The sequence below is a fragment of the Diaphorina citri genome, unplaced genomic scaffold (assembly GCF_000475195.1).
Source record: "Diaphorina citri unplaced genomic scaffold, Diaci psyllid genome assembly version 1.1 scaffold129, whole genome shotgun sequence".
NCBI classification, from domain to species: Eukaryota; Metazoa; Arthropoda; class Insecta; order Hemiptera; family Psyllidae; genus Diaphorina; species Diaphorina citri.
In genome coordinates this window covers 77,554-98,814 of record NW_007377566.1, presented here as the reverse complement: position 1 = coordinate 98,814, position 21,261 = coordinate 77,554, and the positions used below count along the sequence as shown (strand labels likewise).

The 21,261-nt window shown below is 38.7% G+C and overlaps 2 protein-coding genes across 2 annotated transcripts; one reads left to right on the top strand and one right to left on the bottom strand.

Moving 5' to 3' along the window:
• Positions 1-159: 159 nt before the first annotated feature.
• On the top strand, positions 160-2,077 carry LOC103524962 (protein BCCIP homolog). The gene is made up of 4 exons (XM_008490005.2): positions 160-304; positions 704-819; positions 1,210-1,652; positions 1,885-2,077. Exons 2-4 carry the CDS (start codon positions 715-717, stop codon positions 2,075-2,077), a joined length of 741 nt encoding a protein of 246 aa, XP_008488227.1. The 5' UTR covers positions 160-304; positions 704-714.
• A 456-nt stretch (positions 2,078-2,533) lies between these two features.
• Positions 2,534-19,888, bottom strand: LOC103524961 (coatomer subunit gamma-2-like). The gene is made up of 8 exons (XM_026820213.1): positions 19,829-19,888; positions 16,477-16,762; positions 7,918-8,104; positions 6,222-6,339; positions 5,216-5,341; positions 4,571-4,840; positions 3,326-3,576; positions 2,534-2,558 (listed from the first exon to the last, which is right to left on the bottom strand). The coding sequence occupies exons 1-8, from the start codon at positions 19,886-19,888 to the stop codon at positions 2,534-2,536; spliced, it is 1,323 nt and encodes a 440-aa protein (XP_026676014.1).
• Between the last annotated feature and the right edge of the window lie 1,373 nt (positions 19,889-21,261).

The following is a 21,261-nucleotide window of genomic DNA, read 5'->3' as shown; positions in this document are numbered from 1 at the left end:
GTTCGAACCTACCTAGGTACATCTATGGTTCGAACTCAGTTGTTGGCTATTTTTTAAAAAGGATTGAATTATTATTATTTTATGAAACGGTGCGCGTTAAATACTACGAACAGATGGCCGCTCTTCTTCTACCTCCGTGAAAAATGTCAACATAACCTCAAAAAATAAGTGCCATTTTTTGAAAAATTTCAAAAAGTTGTAAAGTTGATTGTGCTTTTGCATTATTGCAATTTATTGCACCTTGCACTTGCACCGGAAACTGCATATAGTCAATCAATACTATCGTCTGTGCATTTTGTAGGAGGTGAGTATCAGTTATCATTAAGTAGCAAAGCCGGCCCCCTACAGTTTGATAACATAACAGCTCTGTAAACTCTTAGGTACCCGTTAGACAGAGGACCTACCTACCTATGCTTGTTGAGATATGTACCTTCTGAGAAAGGAAGGAGGAAGGTGTGTCTAGGAGGAATCCCATTGTTCATAGTACCTATCCTGGCATAGATGTCTAGAAAGAGGTCTATCAAATGGGTTGGTTTTAATTTTTATAGAAGAAGAGCTAAGTCCACCTTTACATGCAGAGCTTTTGAGATGAAGTGCTTCAACTTAGAAGAACCAATATAAACCCTACTACCTATGTGCTCATCACATTAATGTCTCTGTAAGTTAGAATAGCTAACTATTAATTTGTGTATCTTGTCCCCAGAATCAGCAATAATGTCAGCACCTTCAAAGAAAGCAGCTAGACTGCCTGCGGAAAATGAAAGTTCGGGTTCAGAATATGACAGTGATGCTGAGGAAGAAGGATACACTGGAGGTGAGGTGAGTCATGTTGTGAGATATTGATGAGTCATATGAAAGCCCTACCTATCCCTATTTCACTCCTACAACTTATGATTTTTTTTTTTTTTTTTTAATGCTCATGTGGAAAAACCCTTTTAACTATGGTACTTATGTGGACTTACAGAGAGTCAATTACCAACTAAATCAGAGGAATGTCAATCAAGTTTACAGCATTAAAAAATATTTCATTGATAAGTTTCCTTTTATTTTGCCAAAGTACTTGACAATTTGAAGAGCTTTGTAGTAGCCATGTAAGTACCTACCTACTTGAACCAAATAACTTTCTAGGCACTGCTCAATGTTTGAACATAGAGCAGTGAAACAGTTAATCCCTTTGTTCAAATAAAAAATCTCTTGCTTGTTCCTCAGGAAATCCAAGTTACATTCGAAGGCAGATCAGCAATAGATTCTGATTTCCACGGAGTCAAACAATTACTCAAACAACTCTTCCTCAAGGCCCACATCAACCTCTCTGAACTTACCGATGTCATTATCAGTCAATCCAACATCGGGAGTGTTGTCAAACAGAGCACGGCTGATGAAGATATGGATGACGACGATGATGAGAGTGACGTGAATGATGTGTTTGGAATTACAACAGTTATTAATATTACCAATAAGAAACACATTGAGTGTGTGCAGCAATTGAGAAGTCTGTTGAGTGAGTTGGCGGAAGAACATGCAGATGATAGAATCAAAGCGTTTGTAAATAAAATACTTACCGATGACACACAGAATGTCGGGCTGATTATCAATGAGAGGTTTGTCAACATTCCACCACAGATATCTGTTCCATTGTTACAAGGACTTAGGTAAGAGTTCATTTGTTTATTTCTTTTATTACATCCAAGTTTTCAATTTCCAGACTTACTTACAAAACCTGTAGAATGATTTGCAATCAACATACAAGTGCTTCTTCTTCTTTCTTTTTTAGAATTAATCCTGTTGATTTATGGTTTTTCAATCAACTATATTACCATTGGACCAACTTTCATATTCCTATTTTTCAACTTTACTTGTTCCTTCTTTGTTTTAAATTTTCAGCAAAGAAATTCAACAGGCCAAGGACAAGAAGATGCCTTACGACTTCCAGCACTACATTCTCATATCCAAGCTTTATAAGAGTGACGGAAGCAAGAAGAAAAAAAACAAGGTGACTGGACAGACAGATCCGGATATCTTGTTTAGTAATGCCGAGGAGGAAGTATTTGATGAGGTGAGTATTAAAGATTATTAGGGCGGGGTAGACTGAAGAAAGGGCGGAAATATTGTGTGAATCCCCAGACCTGGGTAAGAAAAATTTATCAGGACATGAGGTACACAATAGGGCTGTCTGGAAGAGACTGACAAGAAACGCCAACCCTATTTAATTAGGAAAAGACTAGGGAGAAGAAGAAGTATTGAAGATTATTTGCCAGCCTAGTTAGCTTGGTTGGTAGCGCGTCTGCCTTGTGAGCGTTAGGTCGCGGGTTCGATTTCCGCCTGGAATTTTATCCCAAACAGATAGAACTGTCTTCCTTCTCTTTGCTTTCAGGATGGTAAGACCTTAGCAGTTACAGTTCTATCTATCAAACCTATGTTTGATATAGGGAATTGTAACAACGGAGCTCTTATCATCCCGAAATCAAAGAGAAGGAGCCAGCTGAGGAAGCTTCGAATGTATCACGCCTGTCATGTACCTAGCTTGAGATAGTTAGATCGCGCATTCGATTTCCGCCCTGGGCGAACTTAACCCGCAGATGAGGTTCGTTCTCGGAATGGTTGTATTTTTCTTATCCTGTCCTCTCTTGGATTTTGGGACGATAAAATAGTTACAGTTCGCGCGTGTCTTGCACCTAATTAGATTGTGGGTTCGATTCCCGCCCGAGGCGAACTTTATTCTAATCAGATAACGTTCGTTCTCGGACCGACTGGCTTTGTCCTGTCCTATCTTCTCTTGGATTTCGGGCGATAAGACTTCCGTCGTTACAGTTCTCTCTATCAAACCTCTTGGAAATATCTCGAGAACGGTAAGAGCTAGAGACTTGAAATTTGGTATGTAGCTGTCAAATGTAACAAGGATGCGACACGAAACTTTTGGTCAAGACCGGTGCAACGGTTGGCGGCATTTTACCGCTTTTTGGCAGTTTTCGAGTGTATTTAACAATATCTCGAGAACTGGTTAGGATCGGTGCAACGGTTGGCGGCATTTTACCGCTTTTTGGCGGTTTTCGGTGTAATTTAACAATATCTCGGGAACGGCAAAAGCTAAAGAGACTTGAAATTTGGTATGTAGTTCACAAATGTGACAAGGATGCAACACAAAACGTTTGGTTGAGATGGTTGCTGCGCTTGGCGGTATTTTGACCGCTTGTGGACAGAGCATTATCCCATCAGGATAAAATCCGCCCCGGGCGGGAATCGAACCCGCGGCCTAGCGCTTACAAGGCAGACGCACCACCAACTAAGCTTTTAAGATCAGCAAAAAATAATGGTTAAAAAAAACTCACCAGCCAAGTACAGAGTATGTGAGCTCTTCCCGGCCACAATCTTATCGGAGCGCTCTGCAGGTTGCATACCGAGGAAATTTACAATGGATGCCACAGCCTCCTGAATGCTTTCCATCTTGGAGAGACAGAAAGTGTCCTCCATCTCGTTCATAGACTCGTCTGTCTCGGCTTCTTCCCAGAGGGCGAGGAAGTTGGGCTTGTTGACCTTGGCCATCTGGTCACTCAGGGAGATCTCCAGGTCTTCCAACTGCGGGGAGTGAGGGAACAGGATTGTGAATTGATGAAACAAAGTGAGTTTCGAATTTTATACACAAAAAGCCCACTCTGAGGCTTACGAATCTACGAGCTTCGAGTTTCATTTGTTATTTGCAGACTGCCTGAGTTTTGACGAGTTTTCAAATTATCATCATGTCCCCCCCCCCCCAAGGATTATTTATACCTTGGCACCACGTTCGCATTACATAGGTAAACTTTACCTATGAAAGACAAGACTTTGTTTAGACTGCGCTGCGGAAGTAAAGGGACTTTTAAAGTCTCATTCTGGTAAAGTAAACAACATACGTATATTCTATTCTATTTCCAGGCACATACTTTTATCTCCACCACGGCTACGTTAGACTCGTGTGGTCTGTGTCGTAGCATGCCCATACCGTAGTATGTCCCTCATAAGATGAGCAAGACCTCAGCAGATGGGCGAGACACACTACGGGATGGGCATGTTACGACACAGACTACAAATATTAATGCCGAATAAAAATTATGTTTGGTTTTAAGTTGGTTTAAAAGTAAAAGTTAGGGTAAAAGAACACTCAAATAAGCATCATTCAATAGGATAAGGAAAGTCGTGTGATGTTCACACCAGATTTTTATTAACAAACTTCTAACTTGTGTTCTTGCCTCTTGTCTTTTAAAAAGAAATCCTGCCTTTTGTACGCGCTCGATCGCGGACACGAACTTTATCTGAAAGGTTTGTTCTCGGAACGGTTGGCTTTCTCCTATCAGGTCCTCTTCCTCTCTTATATTTCAAAGATGACTTGGCTGTCCCTCTGTCGTTAAAACCAACAGTAAGGCAGCGCGTACACTCATGCGTCCCAAATACGGTCCGTTTTTGTTCCAATAGATGTCGTCATGTTTGTTGAATTTCCACATTTTACCCCCACTCCTGACGCAGAGTGAACGTCAAGTTGACGCCGCATCGATACGGCGTAGGAATGAAAAACAGACCTAAGGTCCCTACGTACCGGAGCGGCAGATTTGAAGAGGGTTCCAGGCAGGTTCGCTATCTCGGGCAGGGCAGCACTCAATTTCTCATAGTAACTCTCCACTCGCGCTGTAGCTTGCGCTGTCGGCTCTGATGCGACTCCACCCGATGGTGTGCGAAGTCGATCGGCCATTTCCGTCGGGTCCGAGGTTGTGATGGTGGAGAGGGGAATGGAGCTCATGTCGAACGGGGTGGGGGAGGGGTGGAGGTTGTACGCGTGTAGGGCGCGCTCTAGCGACGGGATTGAGACCTAGAGGAGGGAGGGAGGGAGGGGAAATATTTTTTTTTTAAACGAACGAAGTAAGTTTCGAGTCTTTTACTTAAATAAGTCTGTCAAGTTCAATTGAATATTAAGTTTCCATATTTTCTTATATTATTTCTTTTTATATTTTCTATCATACGGTCCTTTGATACAAGTATTTATGTACCTATGGTAAAATTAAACTTGAATTTAAATCGTTCGTTTGTCCATTTGTTTTACCATAACTCTCGAACGGTTTGTACAATTTTGATGAAAATTGACACACACCTACGGACAATTCGCTCAAAATTCCTCAATACATTTTGGGGCTCGACAGGGCCTCTGGGGAGCCTGTAAAATGTCTTTCCTTCTGGTTCAACTTACCATCAAAGGTTCAATGATGTAGTCCTGAATCAATTGTTTATTCTGACTAGCCAGTATGCTGTGATAATAGGTAGCACGATCTCTAACTTCATCATCACCATCCATCTGACATCTGGCAAGCAGAACCTGTGATGGTATAAGAAAGAAGTATGTATTTTAGGTTGGCAACGTAAACATAAACCTAATAAGAAGCACAGGTAGTTCGTATTTTAGTTAGGTGTTGTTCCATAAAAAATGGCTTTTTTCTAAGACGAGTGTTTCTTTGAATCGTGTGGTCTGTGTCATAGGTCTGTGTCATGTCATAGAAAAAAAATCAAGAACTCTAGAACGAACTATTCGCAATCGAAATACGAGTGCAACAATTTCTTGACAGCTATGACCATCGAACTCGGAACCTCCCACATGACAAACAAGGGCGCGTTACCACTGGACTAATCGTGTCCCAATGTTTAGTACTTTTTTTTACGGAAACTACGGATTGTTTTACGAAAAAAATTCAACATCCTTCCTAGCTTAAGGACGAAGTACCTAATAGAACACATTTTTCTAACTTAAAATCCCTACGACTTTTCCCCCTTTCTCAAATAAAGTAAAAAAAAAAAAAAAAAAAAAAAAATGAAGTTCTTTTGTGTTCGCAATTTTTAGTCCGTCCTTCCTTTATTATTACAATGTAAATGCTGTTTCTTTGTGTTATTATGTTTATGTCACAACTTTGGTGCTCACTGCAGCATTGTAGGATTTTCCCAATATCTCAATAATCCTAAAATCCAATGTTTACCTACCATGCTGGCACCGGTTGCTATGCGCATTTATATGTCATAGCTACTCATTTTCCTCACGAGGCTGAGTGGGCCCCGCAACAGCCAGTCACGGAATCAATCATTTGTATGATACAAATTTCTTGACCCCGCCGGGAATCGAACCCGGGTCTCCCGCGTGCAAGGCGAGCGCAGTGACCACTACGCCATGGGAGCTGACCCCTTTCTCAAATAAAATCGCTGTTTACCTGTACGTTATCCAATAGTTGGGGGCACAGAGCTCCAAACTGAGCCATGGCAGTGACCGCTGCTGCCCTTACTGTAGCGTTCTCCAGAATAACACGGTTGTATATGAAACGGATGTATCTGGAAATAGAAAATAAATTTGTAAAACACAGTCAAATAAAATAACCTAAAAAAGCAGGGATCTAAAAATTGAAAAATACCACAGATTTTTAGAACAAAACAATAAAATACCGCCAGCGGTGATGACAATGCACCACTTCCCAATTGATCACTGAAGGTAAGCAATGTTGCGCGTGGTTAGTGTCTGGATGGGTGACCATGACCATTTGGGCAATCCTATGCTGCTGGTTTTCCCCGGTCCCACTCAGAGGCTTAGGTGTAGGGGCAACAGCCCCAAAGGATGGGTTAAGCTTCTACGAATCTGGGTAGCCAAATGAAGGGTAAAACCTCGGCACTAAAAACTTTAGTAATTATACTGTAATGTTAAACCTATTGAAAAAAATCCTTTGTATTGGTCTTTAAGTCAATGTTTCCCCCCCCCCCCCCCAACATATGTATTTTGAATCAATGAAGATATTAAGTAGTATTTAAGTACCTACCTACCTAGATATATTAATAAATGTTGTAACTTTGTGAGGAATAACGTAAGTGTCTGACTGAATCATGGTAAACTGGTTTTGTACTTTTTTTTCATCCTGACGTCATGAGCAGAAGGTTAAATCGTTGTGTAAGTAAAACCTGTCAAAACTATACAGTATCTATATTGTAGTGTCCTGGGGATATCTAAATCTCAACATAATCAGCAAATTAAGTGGAGATAAAATGTTGGTAATAAACCTAAAACAACATCATTGCAGCAACCTTTAACTGCAGGAGTAGGTTACTACTATTATTGTGGTCAAATTCTCAAATTATATTGAAGATAAAATGCCATACCTCAGCTGGGATTGAACCCACGCCCTCCTGTTTGCCAGGCGAGCGTTTTGACCCCTACACCACCGATAAAATAAAAGTATCTATACAAAAGGGTCCTACCTACCCCCTCAAAGTAAAATTTCCCGAGTTCCCTTATCACTTATATTGACATGAAATGTATACCCTGAAAATAGGATGTAATTTGACCCAAGTGCTTGTCAGTTTGATTAGTAAGGTGTGGCAGACACCTCAATACCTACTCACTACCTTACTTAAGTAGTAGTTCAGTGAACTTTGGAAATCGCAAGTTCGTAAGCGCCAGGTCGCGTGTTCGATTCCCGTCGGGGGCGGATATTATCCTAAACAGAGGGGAAACTAAGCAAGGAGCGTTTGCTGTACCCTTTGTGCCTTTGTTCACCAAAACTGTCATTTTTTCCAAAGGAACTAACAAAAAACAAATCGCCAATTTAGAAAAAATGATATTTTGAAAAGTCATATAACATTAGATCCAAGGGTTCCTAGCCCTAAGCAGCCTTGGAGGTTAGTGATACTGGGGTAAGCGCTTGGCGCTAGGACTTACAAGGGCCTTACTTAAAAAAAAAAAGGTTTACAAGGCGCTAGGCCTAGGGTTCGACTCTCGCTTAGGCCAAACAGATGAGATTAGTTCTCAGAAGAGCTGGCTTTCTCCTATCCTGCCTTGTTTAGACTGCGGGAGTAAAGGGACTTTTCAGTCTCATTCTGGCAGGATAAACAAGGTATATTCTATTCTATTCTATAACTTACTTGGACGGCTGTTTGGCTCTCGGTCCTTCCTTGCCCAGCAGATGTAGAATCCGCACCGCCAAACTGGTGTGTTCGCAATCCTCTATGAATTCACATAGATGCGCCAATCCCGTTTCCTTTGCTTCTGGATTCTCCTCAATTATAGTGATGATCGTGTCGGCAATACTGGCCTTGTATTCCAGACCACCTGGGTGATAAAGGGTTAACATTAGAAAAGTTTACATAGGCATAGGAAAGGGTGGAAATTAGGGATGCAAAAGTTACTCAAGCCAGAACTAAAGGAGTCTTCTTCTTCCTTCTCCTCTTAGCTTGTGGGACAATAAGACCTTAGCACAGTGGTATTTTTTTTTTTTTTTTTAACTTTTCTAAATAAATAAAAACGCCCCATGGGTGAATTATTATTGATGTATTATTTTTATTAAATAATAAAATGCTCTTTATTGACCAATTATTACAATATGACAAAAGGTTTTTATTATTTCCACATGGAACGCTCATTTCTGACCCTCTTATTCACAGTTGAAATAAAAGCAAGGGAAAAATAAATTGTCGACTGTGAGACCTTCTGTGTGGAATAACAAGTGAATCACCGTTGGGTTATTCATGCTCCTAACAAGAATCGAAGACAACACCAGAGTAACATGAAAATGGGCTTTTTGTCAATTAATCTGAAATTCGATGGATTCATCAGATTTAGAAAAAAATGCCCCTAAATTTTTAAATTTTAACACGGAGAAAATAACAAAAAGGATTGATTTTTTTGCCAGCCTAGTTAACTTGAAACGTTTCAGAAGAGTTACCATATAGTGATGCACGACGAGACATTTCTCGTCTTGTCTCCAAATTTACGAGACGAGAAATGAACTTTGTCTCGTCTCGAGGAAAAAAATGCGAGACGATACAGGGCTCTATATTGTCAAAATACGAGAATTTCTCGTCTTACGTACGTCATTACCGTCCTGTAAGCCTTAGGTTGCGGGTTCGACAAATACAACATTCAATCACATTACACTCATTACAGGGTGATAATCTTTCATTTGAAAAACATAAATATAAATCATCTGCTATTAATATGGAATATAAGGATATTTTAGTTTATACAGGGTGCCCCCTTGTTCACCCGATAGTAGAAGTGATGAGTTCACACACATCTTCACTGGTGGAGCGTACTGTTAACTGCATGGTGACACCGGTATCAGCGCTCACAGCGAGTTTGGAACGAACTAACACATCGATACCACCACGGAATACGCCTGAAACAGAACAAGACAAGAGGATATTTAGTTCAACATAAGCTTGTGATTACGTCCCTTGATGTGATTGTCGAACGACTGAAAACGACAAAGGTCCAATGGTCAGGTCAGAAGAGAAAATACATTTGATGAGATCAAAACTGGACAGAACTAAAACCATATTTTAATTTTTTAAGGAACCATATTTTAAGTTTTTAAGGAACTAACTCGCAGTAATTATTAAGCGCGAATAGCGAGCTTATAACTCGAAAACGGTTATTGAAAATAAGTATCTGAAAAATAGGAGGGGAAATCAGAAGCGGGCAGAAAGAGGGAGACACAAAAAGAGGGAAGAATTAGCTGTCATAGCAGTCGAAAGACTTGAAAGTTATTTACAAGATTTGACCCATATGAACAAACAGGGATCTCAAGTTAAATAAAAGCAAGTAAAAACGGAGAGTAACTCGCAGTAATTATTAAGCGCGAATAGCGAGCTTATAACTCGAAAACGGTTATTGAAAATAAGTATCTGAAAAATAGGAGGGGAATTCAGAAGCGGGCAGAAAGAGGGAGACACAAAAAAAGGAAGAATTAGCAGTCATAGCAGTCGAAAGACTTGAAAGTTATTTACAAGATTTGACCCATATAAACAAACAGGGATCTCAAGTTAAATAAAAGCAAGTAAAAAAGGAGAGATTAATTACGGGGAAATTGATAAATGGAGTACTCACCACATCATCCCACATGTACTTGCGACACACATGACAGTAGAGCAGAGCCTTGGGTATGTCCGCATACCGATTCACTTCCTGAGAAAACAACAAAGCTCAATGTTAATGATAAATTATTCTTGTTCCCAATGTATTTGATTTGTATCTTATAAATCACTGAAGTACACATGTGTTGCTTAATCAGAAACAGAAATTGGAAACTTTACAAACCATTGATCACTTAAGATAAGATGGAGGTTTTAACTTAACATAAGATAGAGGTTTCAACACTACAAACATTAAGAAATTAAAAGAAATAAAGTAAAACCACACTTACCTTAGGCTTGGTCTCCTCTTTATCTCCACTGTAAAATAAAAGCAAAACACGAATTAACATTATTAAAACTAACAAGTAAATAGATAAACGTTTCATTTTTTTTTCTTTTCTTTTTTTCTCAATGTGATAAAAAAATTGGACAGAGGAACTTCCATCAACTAGACAAATTCTTGATATCATTGGAAAAGTCTTTGAAGAAAATTTGAGCAGTCACATGAGAAGATCTTTTGAAGGAAAAATTATCAGATAATCAGGTACGTTTCAGATTACCAAGATAAAGTTTGTTTTGGGTGGCAGAAATTTCAATGAAGTCCCTTTTGTAAAATTTGACATGATGACATCAAGTAGTAGTGAAACTTCTTTCTCAAGATTCCCAAGATATCTTTTTTCGTATTGGTCCAGAAGTTATCAAATGATGTGAGATTTAGGTTTTAATTCGACGATTTTTACTATACCATGATGTGACATTGAAAATCAGAGGACATTAATTAAGAGGATACTTTGAAGTACAGTTTCCGTATCCTTTACATTTTCAGAAACGAGTGTCTTGTAAAAAATTCCAACCGTTTCAATGAAGAAACTTTCTTTGTTAATCCCAAGAACCATTGTTGTGAAATATTACACCCAGAAAAAAATTGGAAAATAGAAATTACTGAATAAAATAAACTGGGAAAAACATTTGGTTCAGATAGTATAAAGATAGGATTTGACAACCAAATTGATAAGAGTTTGGCAGGAATGAGTAAGGGGGCTATGTTCAAGGATTGATGAATCATAGTACAGGGGTCCCATAATATAGGTGTCAACCAGGAAGTGTTGGAATGTGGCCTGAAGTGTACTGACACCCTGTATACTTGTTCCAGGAACACTGAACAGGATGTAAGGGACAGAGGAATGCTTACCTGGAGGCCTCTTCCTTGCTCGGCTCCTCCTTTTTATAAACTTTCGTTTCCTTTTTTTGAGACGCTAAAGATGAGGAGGAAACACTTTTATTACGCTGATGGTTTTGGTTCAGATTGCCTCGACTGTTGCGATAATTGCCAGAATCATTACGACGGTTTTGACCACCCTAGATACAAAATACAGAGAGAAATTCACAGAAGATGATGACGGGTGGGAGGTCAAACGTGAGAGAAGTACAAGGTTGAAACATTTTGAAAAAGGGGAAATAGAATACATTTTAAATAAGGAAATAAAAACACAAGATACTATTTTTCTTATTGAGACATGAGAATTAGGAGATGTAGAAAAAATGTAAAAAAGTATTAGCTTGAACATTGGAGTTGTAAAAAAGAAATATAACCTATCTTAGAATGAACTAAGTAAAAGAAGTTTTATCTCATGTAAATTATAAAATCTCGGAAGTTAAAGAAAGCATCTCAACAAGAGGAGTATCTAGATTTTCCATGAAAAAGTATTTCCTAAGAAAAAAAGATCATACAGATTTGTAGAAGTTAACATGGACAGATACTTTGAAGACTCATTTGGTAGCAGGGAAATTTTACCACATTGACTCCTGTAGAATAAGGAATTTTATACATCATGTGATGTAGGTTGAGAATAATTGAATTTCAAACAAGAAAAAATGTGATAGGGGGTATCAATTTAGAAATTGAAATCCTATGGATTCTTAAGTTAATAAATACTAGAGTTGATCTGGTACCCTTGTAATAAGATTGAGATTTTATCAATTCAGGACATTTCCTTCAGGCATGCAATGAGAAAACATGACTTGAGAACATGTAGCTTATAATTTACTGGTAAGAAATTAAAATCAAAAACATCTAAACATAATTGAAATTTGAAACATATGATAATGTAAGTGATACAAAAACCAAGCTAACATGAAAATCAACTATATTTGTCTTAGAATAAATAGTTCTTAGACTGTTATTGAACATAACCTAACAAAGAGAATGCATAAAAATTATCCAACATATTTAGATTTGTAAAACATTTTCTGAAGTGAATAAATGATCAACCCTAAAATATTATGGTAGATAAGGTCAGAAAAATAATGTTACTTTTTCATGAAAAATCTAAAGGAATACTCAAATAAATACAATGGAATAGCCTACAATTTGTTAAGACAAAGGTATGTCTGAAGAAAAACTCAAGGAGTTTGGGATAAATTTCCAGCCCTATTTGATAGGGTTTGAGTAATAAGATGAAATGATTGACATGAGAATTACAGGTAAGTTTTAAGTGAAAATACTCTTGAAATTATATTATACCTCAGTATCTACAACAAATATGTTCAGATTGCATGAAATGCATTTTAATTCAAATGTCAATGCATCATTTTCCTCCATACCTAATCTAGAGTTAAATTTGAAGTAACACAATTCTGATACAAATGAAACATCAAAATTGTTCATGTTTGTTTTGATGACATATTTTCTTCATAATAAAATGAACACAAGCATGGAATGTAAAAAAGATGATTCGATCAACACCAAGAGCTATGATCAGGTTTTAAAGACAGCTGCTTAATTTATCCATCTTTGAATGTACACATTCTACTTAACAAGCATGGACATTTGAAAACTCCACTTTGGAGACAAAAATAAGAAGACTAAAGACATAGTCATGCTCAGGTAAGTATTTCTAAGTAAAATAATTTGGTTTTTTATCAAATTCAATACATATTGAAGAGATACTAAAATTGAGGACATTCAGAAGTAGGTACATCCATTGAGTCAATGAATAGTCAAGAGAACATGATGAAACAACTTTCAAGTTATGAACAGTTGGACATTGGTCCACAAATTTTTTTAAAGGAATCCTTCAGAAGTCAACCAAATTAAGGCCATGACTTAGATCATTTTGAAATATGTTCTCAAAAAGATTAAAGTGCCCCAAAAAATTATTTTTTTTTTACATGTAATTTTTACAGTTTCATATTTACCCAGCTGTCCCGTTGCTGCTGTCCTCCTCCATGACGGAATCTATCATAGTTGCCTACGGAGCCACGGTTGCCTCCATAGCCACCCTGGTTCAACAATGATGGTACCTGAAGTAATGAGAATAATCAGTTCAAAATGGAAACGGACTTTTTTTTTATCAAGTTTTAATAAATTGTTATTATTTTTACAATATCAGAACATACAAAGTTCATATAAATGGTATACCCATCCATGAAGGCAGAGCTTGTGCCATGGAAGGGGAAGCCTAGAAGGCCTTCAAGCTGTGCATAGTTGACAGCTGTTGATGCTATGACACAGACTATATGAGTCCAATGTAGCATTTATTTCATTGGTCCATTCAGCTAGAAGATCCATACAAGCTAGAAAGTTTAAGCAGGTACTAACTTAGGTATGTGATTAAAGAATAAATGAATAAATAAAATGGTTTGTACCTGAGGGGTTTGCAGTAAGTTCTGCTGAGGTGCAAGCACATTGCTCAGGATTTTACTCGCTGCCAACAGTTGCTGGACAGCATCGGGGGCATTGCCCACAAGGGAATTCAGCACACTGGCTCCCGCATTCAGACCAGTTCCCGAGTCCCATGGATTCACCGAGCCCATGTTGTTCCCATAATTATTTTGCTTCCAATTCCCACCCTGGTTGTTGTTACGGTTACGATTCAATTCACTCTAGCCAATATTGGATATTGGAAAACCGAAATACACTGGTTCGAAACCACCATCATACACAACAGAAGTCATATTAAATTGTAAATTATTTATGGTAAAATAGAGCCTTTATAGAATTTTTGTTGAAGTTAAAGAGAGAGGGAACTGTAACAACGGAGGTCTTATCGTCCCGAAATCAAAAATAGGATAGCAGGATAGGAGAAAGCCAACCGTTCTAAGAACAAACCTCAGCTGTTTAGGGTGAAGTTTGCCCCGAGTGGGAATCGAAAAGACCTAGCACTTACAAGACAAGCTAACTAAAATCTGACGATTTTCACTCTTCTGAAGTCAATTTCCCCCCTTTTGGCGTGGTAGCGCCTGCCTGTACAAGAGGAGAAATCGTTTCAGTTTCCCAAAGGAAAATACAGCTTAAGCTGACAAACGATCTTTTTTCCGTGCCTGATGTTCGTACGAAAGGGGAAATTATTTCAGTTTCTCAGAGGAAAACACAGCTTGGGCTGACAGAAGGTCTCTTTTCCATCCCTGATGTTTGTACAAAAGGGGAAATTGTTTCAGTTTCTGAAAGTAAAATACAGATTAGGCTAACAAAAGATCTTTTATACAGCTTATGCTAACAAAAGACCTTTTTTTGTCATACCTGATGTTTAGTGCTCTTCCTGTGGAAGCCACGGGTTCCGTGGTAGTTGAGATCACACATCGTACAATACTCCATAGCTTTCTTCACTTTCTTGCCCATACGCTGAGCCTTGTCGTAGTACCAACCATGCTGCTGCTCACTCATCTAAAAATTAAAACACCCAAGAAGTTTAGTGTCTAGAAAATAATAGGATAGGTAGGAAAGAACAGAACAACAAAACCTGCCTTGGTGTTGTAGGGGTCAAGACGCTCGCCTGGTAAACAGGAGGGCGTGGGTTCAATCCCAGTCGAGGCATGGAATTTTATTCTCAAGATAATTTGAGAATTTGACCGCAATAATAGTAGTAGCCTACCGCTGGAGTAAAGGGACTTTTCAGCGTTACGCGAGCAGTATAAACAACCACTATTATTACATATTATAACAAGAATGGGATATACAAATAATTTCAATGAAAAATATGACAGGTAGACTTACGCGGAACTCTTGTCTCATAATCTCACACTGCATCTTGTACAGCTTGTCCAGTTCTTCCAACATAAGCTTGTGATTACGTCCCTTGATGTGATTGTCGAACGACTGAAAACGACAAAGGTCCAATGGTCAGGTCAGAAGAGAAAATAACATTTGATGAGATCAAAACTGCACAGAACTAAAACCTACAATTAGGTTTTTAAGGAACTAACCCGCAGTAATTATTAAGCGCGAATATCAAGCTTATAACTCGAAAACGGTTATTGAAAAGAAGTATCTGAAAAATAGGAATAAGCATGGAAATTTTTGTGGTTGTTGAGAAGAGCACTGAGGGTGACATAGGCTATTTAAATTTGTCATAGGTATTCCATCCCGATTCAAAATGGCAGCACCTCAAAGTTATGACTCTTATGCCACGCTGATCCCGTACAAAGGACGGGTCAACCACTAGTAATAAATTAATAGGTAATGTATCTTTCTAACCAAGTAGAAGGAGAACCAATAAAGCTCTATTATGAAATAGGTAACCTTCTTTCGAAATAGAAAGTGATGATCATCCTTGACCACAATGTGAAATATCAAGCTGACCTAGCCCAACGTGTTTGGAGCTGGGGCAGAGCCATGGGCTCCAGGATAACACCCACTGGGATCCTAACCCTTAGGAGCCCAGTGGTAATGTAATAGTATAGTACCCAGGTAGGTACCTACCAGGAAAACTGTTCCAGACTTTGACATATTTTGACACGGTAGTATCCTCCGTGGCCGAGTGGGTATCACACTACGCTTACATGCCGGAGGTCCCAGGTTCTATTCCCGGCGAGGTCGAAGTTTTTTCTGCTCTGTGCTTGGAGTTCGGGGTGCACTCAGCCTTGTGAGGACAGTTGATGAGTAGCTATTTTAATCGAGTAGCGACGAGTGGTGGCATTATGGCACCAGCAGAAAATTGGCCATATCTCAGCACTTTAGCAGGGGTGTGAGTTTTTACTAAGATACCTACATACCTTGGAAAAAAAATCGGACGCTTATGGGTTAATCGTGTTCTATCAAACCTCAAAGAGAGAGAGAGAGAGAGAGAGAGAGAGAGAGAGAGAGAGAGAGAGAGTCGACACTTGATAGACAGAAGTGTAACTGCCAAGGTATTATCGTCCCGAAAGTGAAGAAAGAAGGAAAACAGGATAGGAGAAAGCCAGCCGTTCCAGAAACAAACCTCATTTGTTCAGGATTTCAGGATAAAGTTCGCCCCGGGCGGGAATCAAACCCGCGACCTAGCGTTTACAAGGCAGACGCTCTGCCCTCCAAGCTAACTAGACTGGCTAATAACTAATAATGGTGTATTTCACAATGACTTAATCAACTTAATGAGGGATTTTACTAAATGGGAGAATTTTTAATGAGGGATTTCACTAAATGGGATAATTTTTAACGATCTAAAAAGGAGTTTTTAAAAACTCCCTTTTAAATTATTAAAACTATTTTGTGGATCATTAAAAACTCCTTTTGGACCATAGAAATTCTCCCATTAGTGAAATCTCTCATTACGGTTATTGGTGAAATCCATCATAAATGTTTGAGCTCACCTTCATCTCGTAACATAGCGGACAGGAAATTCATGAGCACGGCATGTTTGCGCGGGAATTTCAAGCACAGCGCCCGAATCGCTTCCACCACCACGATTTTAAACTCATCGGATATCTCCGACACAAACGTTGCTATCTGTTTCATGAGACGATCGACGCTCGACTCGGAACCGGTTTTGAGCAACGTTGTGATGGCCAGAGTAGCGATGGATCGGTTGGAATCGCTGATCATGTTCTCCAGATCTAGGTTGCACGCGGTCACCGCGGATGGATGAGTGATAGCCACCTGTGGGGGGAAAATTATTATTATTATTATTATATTACACTTTATTAGGATTTTACAATGTTTTTTTACAATACAATATTTACAAACAGGTACACAAAACAAAATAACAAAATAATAAGAAATTAACAAAAGAAAACGAAAATTGAATAAAGAAAGAAAAAAAAATAGATAGCGAGGTGTATAGAATACAATACAAGAGAGGAGACTAGTATTAAACCTAAGTACAATAAAATCATGCATAGGAAAATGACCTGATAGCTAAACCATTTGCATTTGTAAACAACAACAATAAAATCATGACAGGTATGTAGGTAGTTGTTCACTGAACATTAGAACTTGGAACAGCCCGGGAGAAAAAGTCCTTATGGACCAATCAGCATGAATCTTTTTACGACCGAATTTCATCAAAATCGGACTAACTGACGAACAAATTTACAATCAAACAAAATGCTTCCAAAACGGCAATTTTTTGACATTTGCCAAACCGCAGTTTTTAGGAAAGTTGAAGAGAGAGAAAAAAAAAAAAAAAGACAGCCAATACGACCCCAAAAATCAAAATGGTTTGTCTTTTTTTGCTTAGTCAGAAACCAACAAAGAAACCAACAAGCTTCCCCATCCGTGAAAAAAACGGCAAATAAAATAAGCATGGAAATTTTTGTGGTTGTTGAGAAGAGCACTGAGGGTGACATAGGCTATTTAAATTTGTATCTTTTACCTCTTTGTATGTCCCTTTCTTTTAGTCTTACCTTCTTCTACCTCTATGGGTCTTTGTCCCATTATTTCGGCATTACCTTGGTATTCCTACACTGTGTCTGGTTCTTTTGATCTGGTTTGAAATAAACTTTATTGTTGTATGCTCCTTTTCGTTTCAATTTATCTCTTTGTAAAAGGTACATCTCTGTTTTCCTCTTCTTCTTCTTCTTCTTGATATTGAAAATATTCGCGTCTGAAATACCCTATCTGCTGTCACCTAAATTATTATCAGTACAAATATTGCTGGAGAACCACTTTAGAGATGAGAAATATAGAAGAATAGTGCCTAATCCTTATGATACGCGAAATACTTACTTTATAAAATCAAGACCTAACACTCTGTATGGAGAAAGATGTTTAGCCTACATAATTCCAACTTTGCTTGAAAAATACTGTACAGAATTTATAGAAGAAGATAACATGAGAATAATCAAGATGAAAATTAAAGAAATTTTGATTGAGGAAAACAAGAAGTTAATTCGATGAATACCTACCTACCTTTGAATCATCACTTTGAAGCCGAGTACTTTCTGAAGAAGTAAACAGCCGCACCCCCTAGAAGTTTCTGCAAGCTTAGGGGATGGTCTAACTTATGTACTTATTATTGTTTATAAATACATTGCTTATTCAATTCAATTCAATTCAATTCAATTCAATCTTCACTCCTTTTCCTTCTTCTACTACTTCTTCTCCTATTTCTTCTTCTACTTCTTCTTCTCCTGTTTCTTCTTCTCCTACTTCTTCGTACTTCCATCTTCAACTACAGCTTGTTCTCCTATTAACTTTTACCACCATCTTGTGAAGTTCCACCCCTGTTCTTTGAAAAAATCACCTGTCCCCTTGGGCCGCGTTCCCGAAACTTTACAACTTTTCTACAATATTACAATTCGCCACCTCGCCTCGCCAAAAAAGTCAGTGGAAAATTAAACTTTGCCATTTTTTCCTTCGTTTTTTCGCCTTACATTTTTTTTTTTTTTTTTTTTTTTTTTTACAATTAATTTTTATACACTTTGCAGCTGGGACTAAAAGTTTGATAGAGGGATCTGAAATGAAGGGCTCAAAGGAGGTCTTATTGTTCCGAAAGGAGAAAGCCAGGCGTTCCGAGAACGAGCAGTAAGGTGTTCAGCAAAGTTCCGCCCCCAACGAGCATCGAATCAGGTCTTCTAATGGATTTGTTCAAATGTTCATATTCTAACTGTTGTTTTTCTTGACAAAGCTTGAAGGAAAAAAAAAAAAAAAAAAAAAAAAACACTATCAGAAACAGGGTCCGAAATCCGGATGGATCAGGGTCCCTAGTCTCTTCCGAGTTTTAGTTGTTGGAACAGGGTCCGGATGTTATTTGCCAGTTCTGTGTTCTGTGCTGTTTAATTATCGTTCTGGATTTATTTCCTCCTCTCGGGTCAAGGTTGTTATTCTCACCGAGTATTGTGCTATCCCATTGACCTCATTTTTGGTTTTCGTCAGGGCCGACCATAGGGGGTCAGGGTTCACAGGCTTAACAAGGGGGGGGGGTCAAACGGGCCCTGGACACACTCGGGACTTAGGTATTCTGAGAGAGAGAGAGAGAGAGAGAGAGAGAGAGAGAGAGAGAGAAAGAGAGAGAGAGGGAGAAAGAGAGAAAGAGAGAGAGAGAGAGAGAGAGAGAGAGAGAGAGAGAGAGAGAGGAGAGAGAGGGAGAGAGAGAGAGAAAACTGACCATCAAAAATTTTGGCGAATACATTACTTTCCTCATAATAGGATAAGGAAAGTAATAAGTAGTGATCCGGTTCCACAAATACACCCTTTGTTAGGGTGGGAGAACTCTATTATGGGGTAACTTCCCTTAATTTAAGTATGTAACTTCCCTTAATTTAAGAATGTTGTTGGAATGCTTCATTAGAGTGTCGAGCCTCCTGATATAGGTCGAGTTCCATATTAGAGTTCCGGAACCCAGTCACTCGATTAGGCTTCCGATACCCTAGTTTTTCTCCGTGTAGAGCTTCCCTGTTAGAGTTCCAGAACCCAGTCACTCCCAGTATTCAAACTCGCAAAATGAATTCTGTGCTCTGTGGTCTTACAAACCCCACCTCACAGAAATGGCTTTGTTAGAAGCTAGGGACTCACACCCACTCTTTCGTGTGCTCCATGCCTTTGATCTCCTAAGGTCCTAAGGACTAAAAGCTGGATAAATATATAGACACCAATTTATTATTGTGATAAAGCTCGACAAAACTTTTGCCGTCAGTGGCGTGTGGTGTGTCCTTCGTGGAAATTTGGGGAACTTATTCATCAGTGCCGCATCTTTCATGGAAACTATAGGAAAGCACCCCTTACCTTTCTCTCTACAGGTTTTCCTCCTACCTCACCCTTAGCTAATTGCCAGATATCAATCATGATTTGAAAAAAAAAAATCTTACAATAGGGGGCAACACATCCCTTAAGGCTGTTTGCCCCCAACGCAGGGTTTTTGTATATGGGTTTCTAGGGTTTTTGTCATTGAAAATTTCTCGAGAAATTCTCTAAAACCAAGGGCTTCTTGAAGTCGAACCTGGATTCTAAATCCACCACTAGATTAACATAACATCTACTGTAGAATACTGTATATGTACCTAGATATTACTGCTTCCCCTTTTGCTTAAGGCTGTTTGCCCCCAACGCAGGGTTTTTGTGTATGGGTTTCTAGGGTTTTTGTCATTGAAAATTTCTCGAGAAATTCTCTAAAAACTACCGCTTCCTAAAGTTGAACCTGGATTCTAAATCCACCACTAGATTAACATAATATCTACTGTAATAATGTAGAATACTGTACATGTAGGTACTCAATTAAGAACATTAATATTTCTGAAGTTTGAAGTTGCGTGAATATTTATCCAGTATGAACTTTTTCAAGTCGCGTATGAATATCAAATTCCATACCCGGTGAATTAATCATGGGTATGATACACCCTAGGAATGTATCACACATAGCTGACTCAAAACCCACCGTGTATGGACAAATGAAACTGTCAGAAGACATTTGGTTGTGTTCGAAATCCGCTCGACCCCGTAAACTTCCCCTTTTGTAAAACGCAGGATACGTCACTGGTTTGGAGCAAGATATTTTAGGAAGCTCTTATTTAGAGGCTCTAGCTTCTCTTTCTGTCTCCCTCCCCCCCTTCTCTCTCTCTTTCTAGTCTAAATGTCTCTTGTGCCCCATTTGTTTTCATTTTCCAAAGAGTGTTTAGTCTTGCGTATCCCAGATAATGTTACCTCTAAGGCTGCAGTGCCATTGGATACGACTCGATAATTGTGCGGTTGTTTCGATTTTTGCCATAAGTTCACTTTATCCTAAATACTGTGCATTCATAAAGTCCCCCCCCCCAACCTTAATTTTTGAACCGATGAATTTAGAATCCTGAAATTTTGTATACAAGCCTATATTTACCTCTAGTTTCTTATAGGCTATGTAAAAATTCAGGGACTTTTTCAGGATGGCCCCAGGGGGGCAAACATTTGGACCGATTGCAAATTGTAGTCGCATTACTCATTACTTTAGAAAAAAAAAACACCAACAACAACAAACAAACTATAGTTCAACTTCAACCTTCAACGCTAACCGTGGAAAATCAATCATACACCCGAAGCCCCACCAGTCAGAAGTCTCCGAGATAAAAGCTTCACCCTCCCTGCTGGACGTTGCTTAACCTAACCGCCCTCTTGGAACAGTCTTGATGAATAATGCAAAATGAGAACTGGCAGTGGCGCGGTGTGAGATTGTTTTAAAAATT

What these genes read in the sequence shown, in the direction of transcription:
- LOC103524961 (XM_026820213.1), bottom strand. Translation starts at nt 19,888, where the DNA reads ATGATTGATATCTGGCAATTAGCTAAGGGTGAGGTAGGAGGAAAACCT. An exon ending in AGAGCCAAACAGCCGTCCAA is followed by an intron (nt 6,340 to 7,917) that starts GTAAGTTATAGA and finishes TTCTATTTCCAG; the next exon opens with ATACATCCGTTTCATATACA. An exon ending in TCTTCAAATCTGCCGCTCCG is followed by an intron (nt 3,577 to 4,570) that starts GTACGTAGGGAC and finishes CACTCCCCGCAG; the next exon opens with TTGGAAGACCTGGAGATCTC.
- LOC103524962 (XM_008490005.2), top strand. Translation starts at nt 715, where the DNA reads ATGTCAGCACCTTCAAAGAAAGCAGCTAGACTGCCTGCGGAAAATGAA. An exon ending in AAGGATACACTGGAGGTGAG is followed by an intron (nt 820 to 1,209) that starts GTGAGTCATGTT and finishes CTTGTTCCTCAG; the next exon opens with GAAATCCAAGTTACATTCGA. An exon ending in CCATTGTTACAAGGACTTAG is followed by an intron (nt 1,653 to 1,884) that starts GTAAGAGTTCAT and finishes TTAAATTTTCAG; the next exon opens with CAAAGAAATTCAACAGGCCA.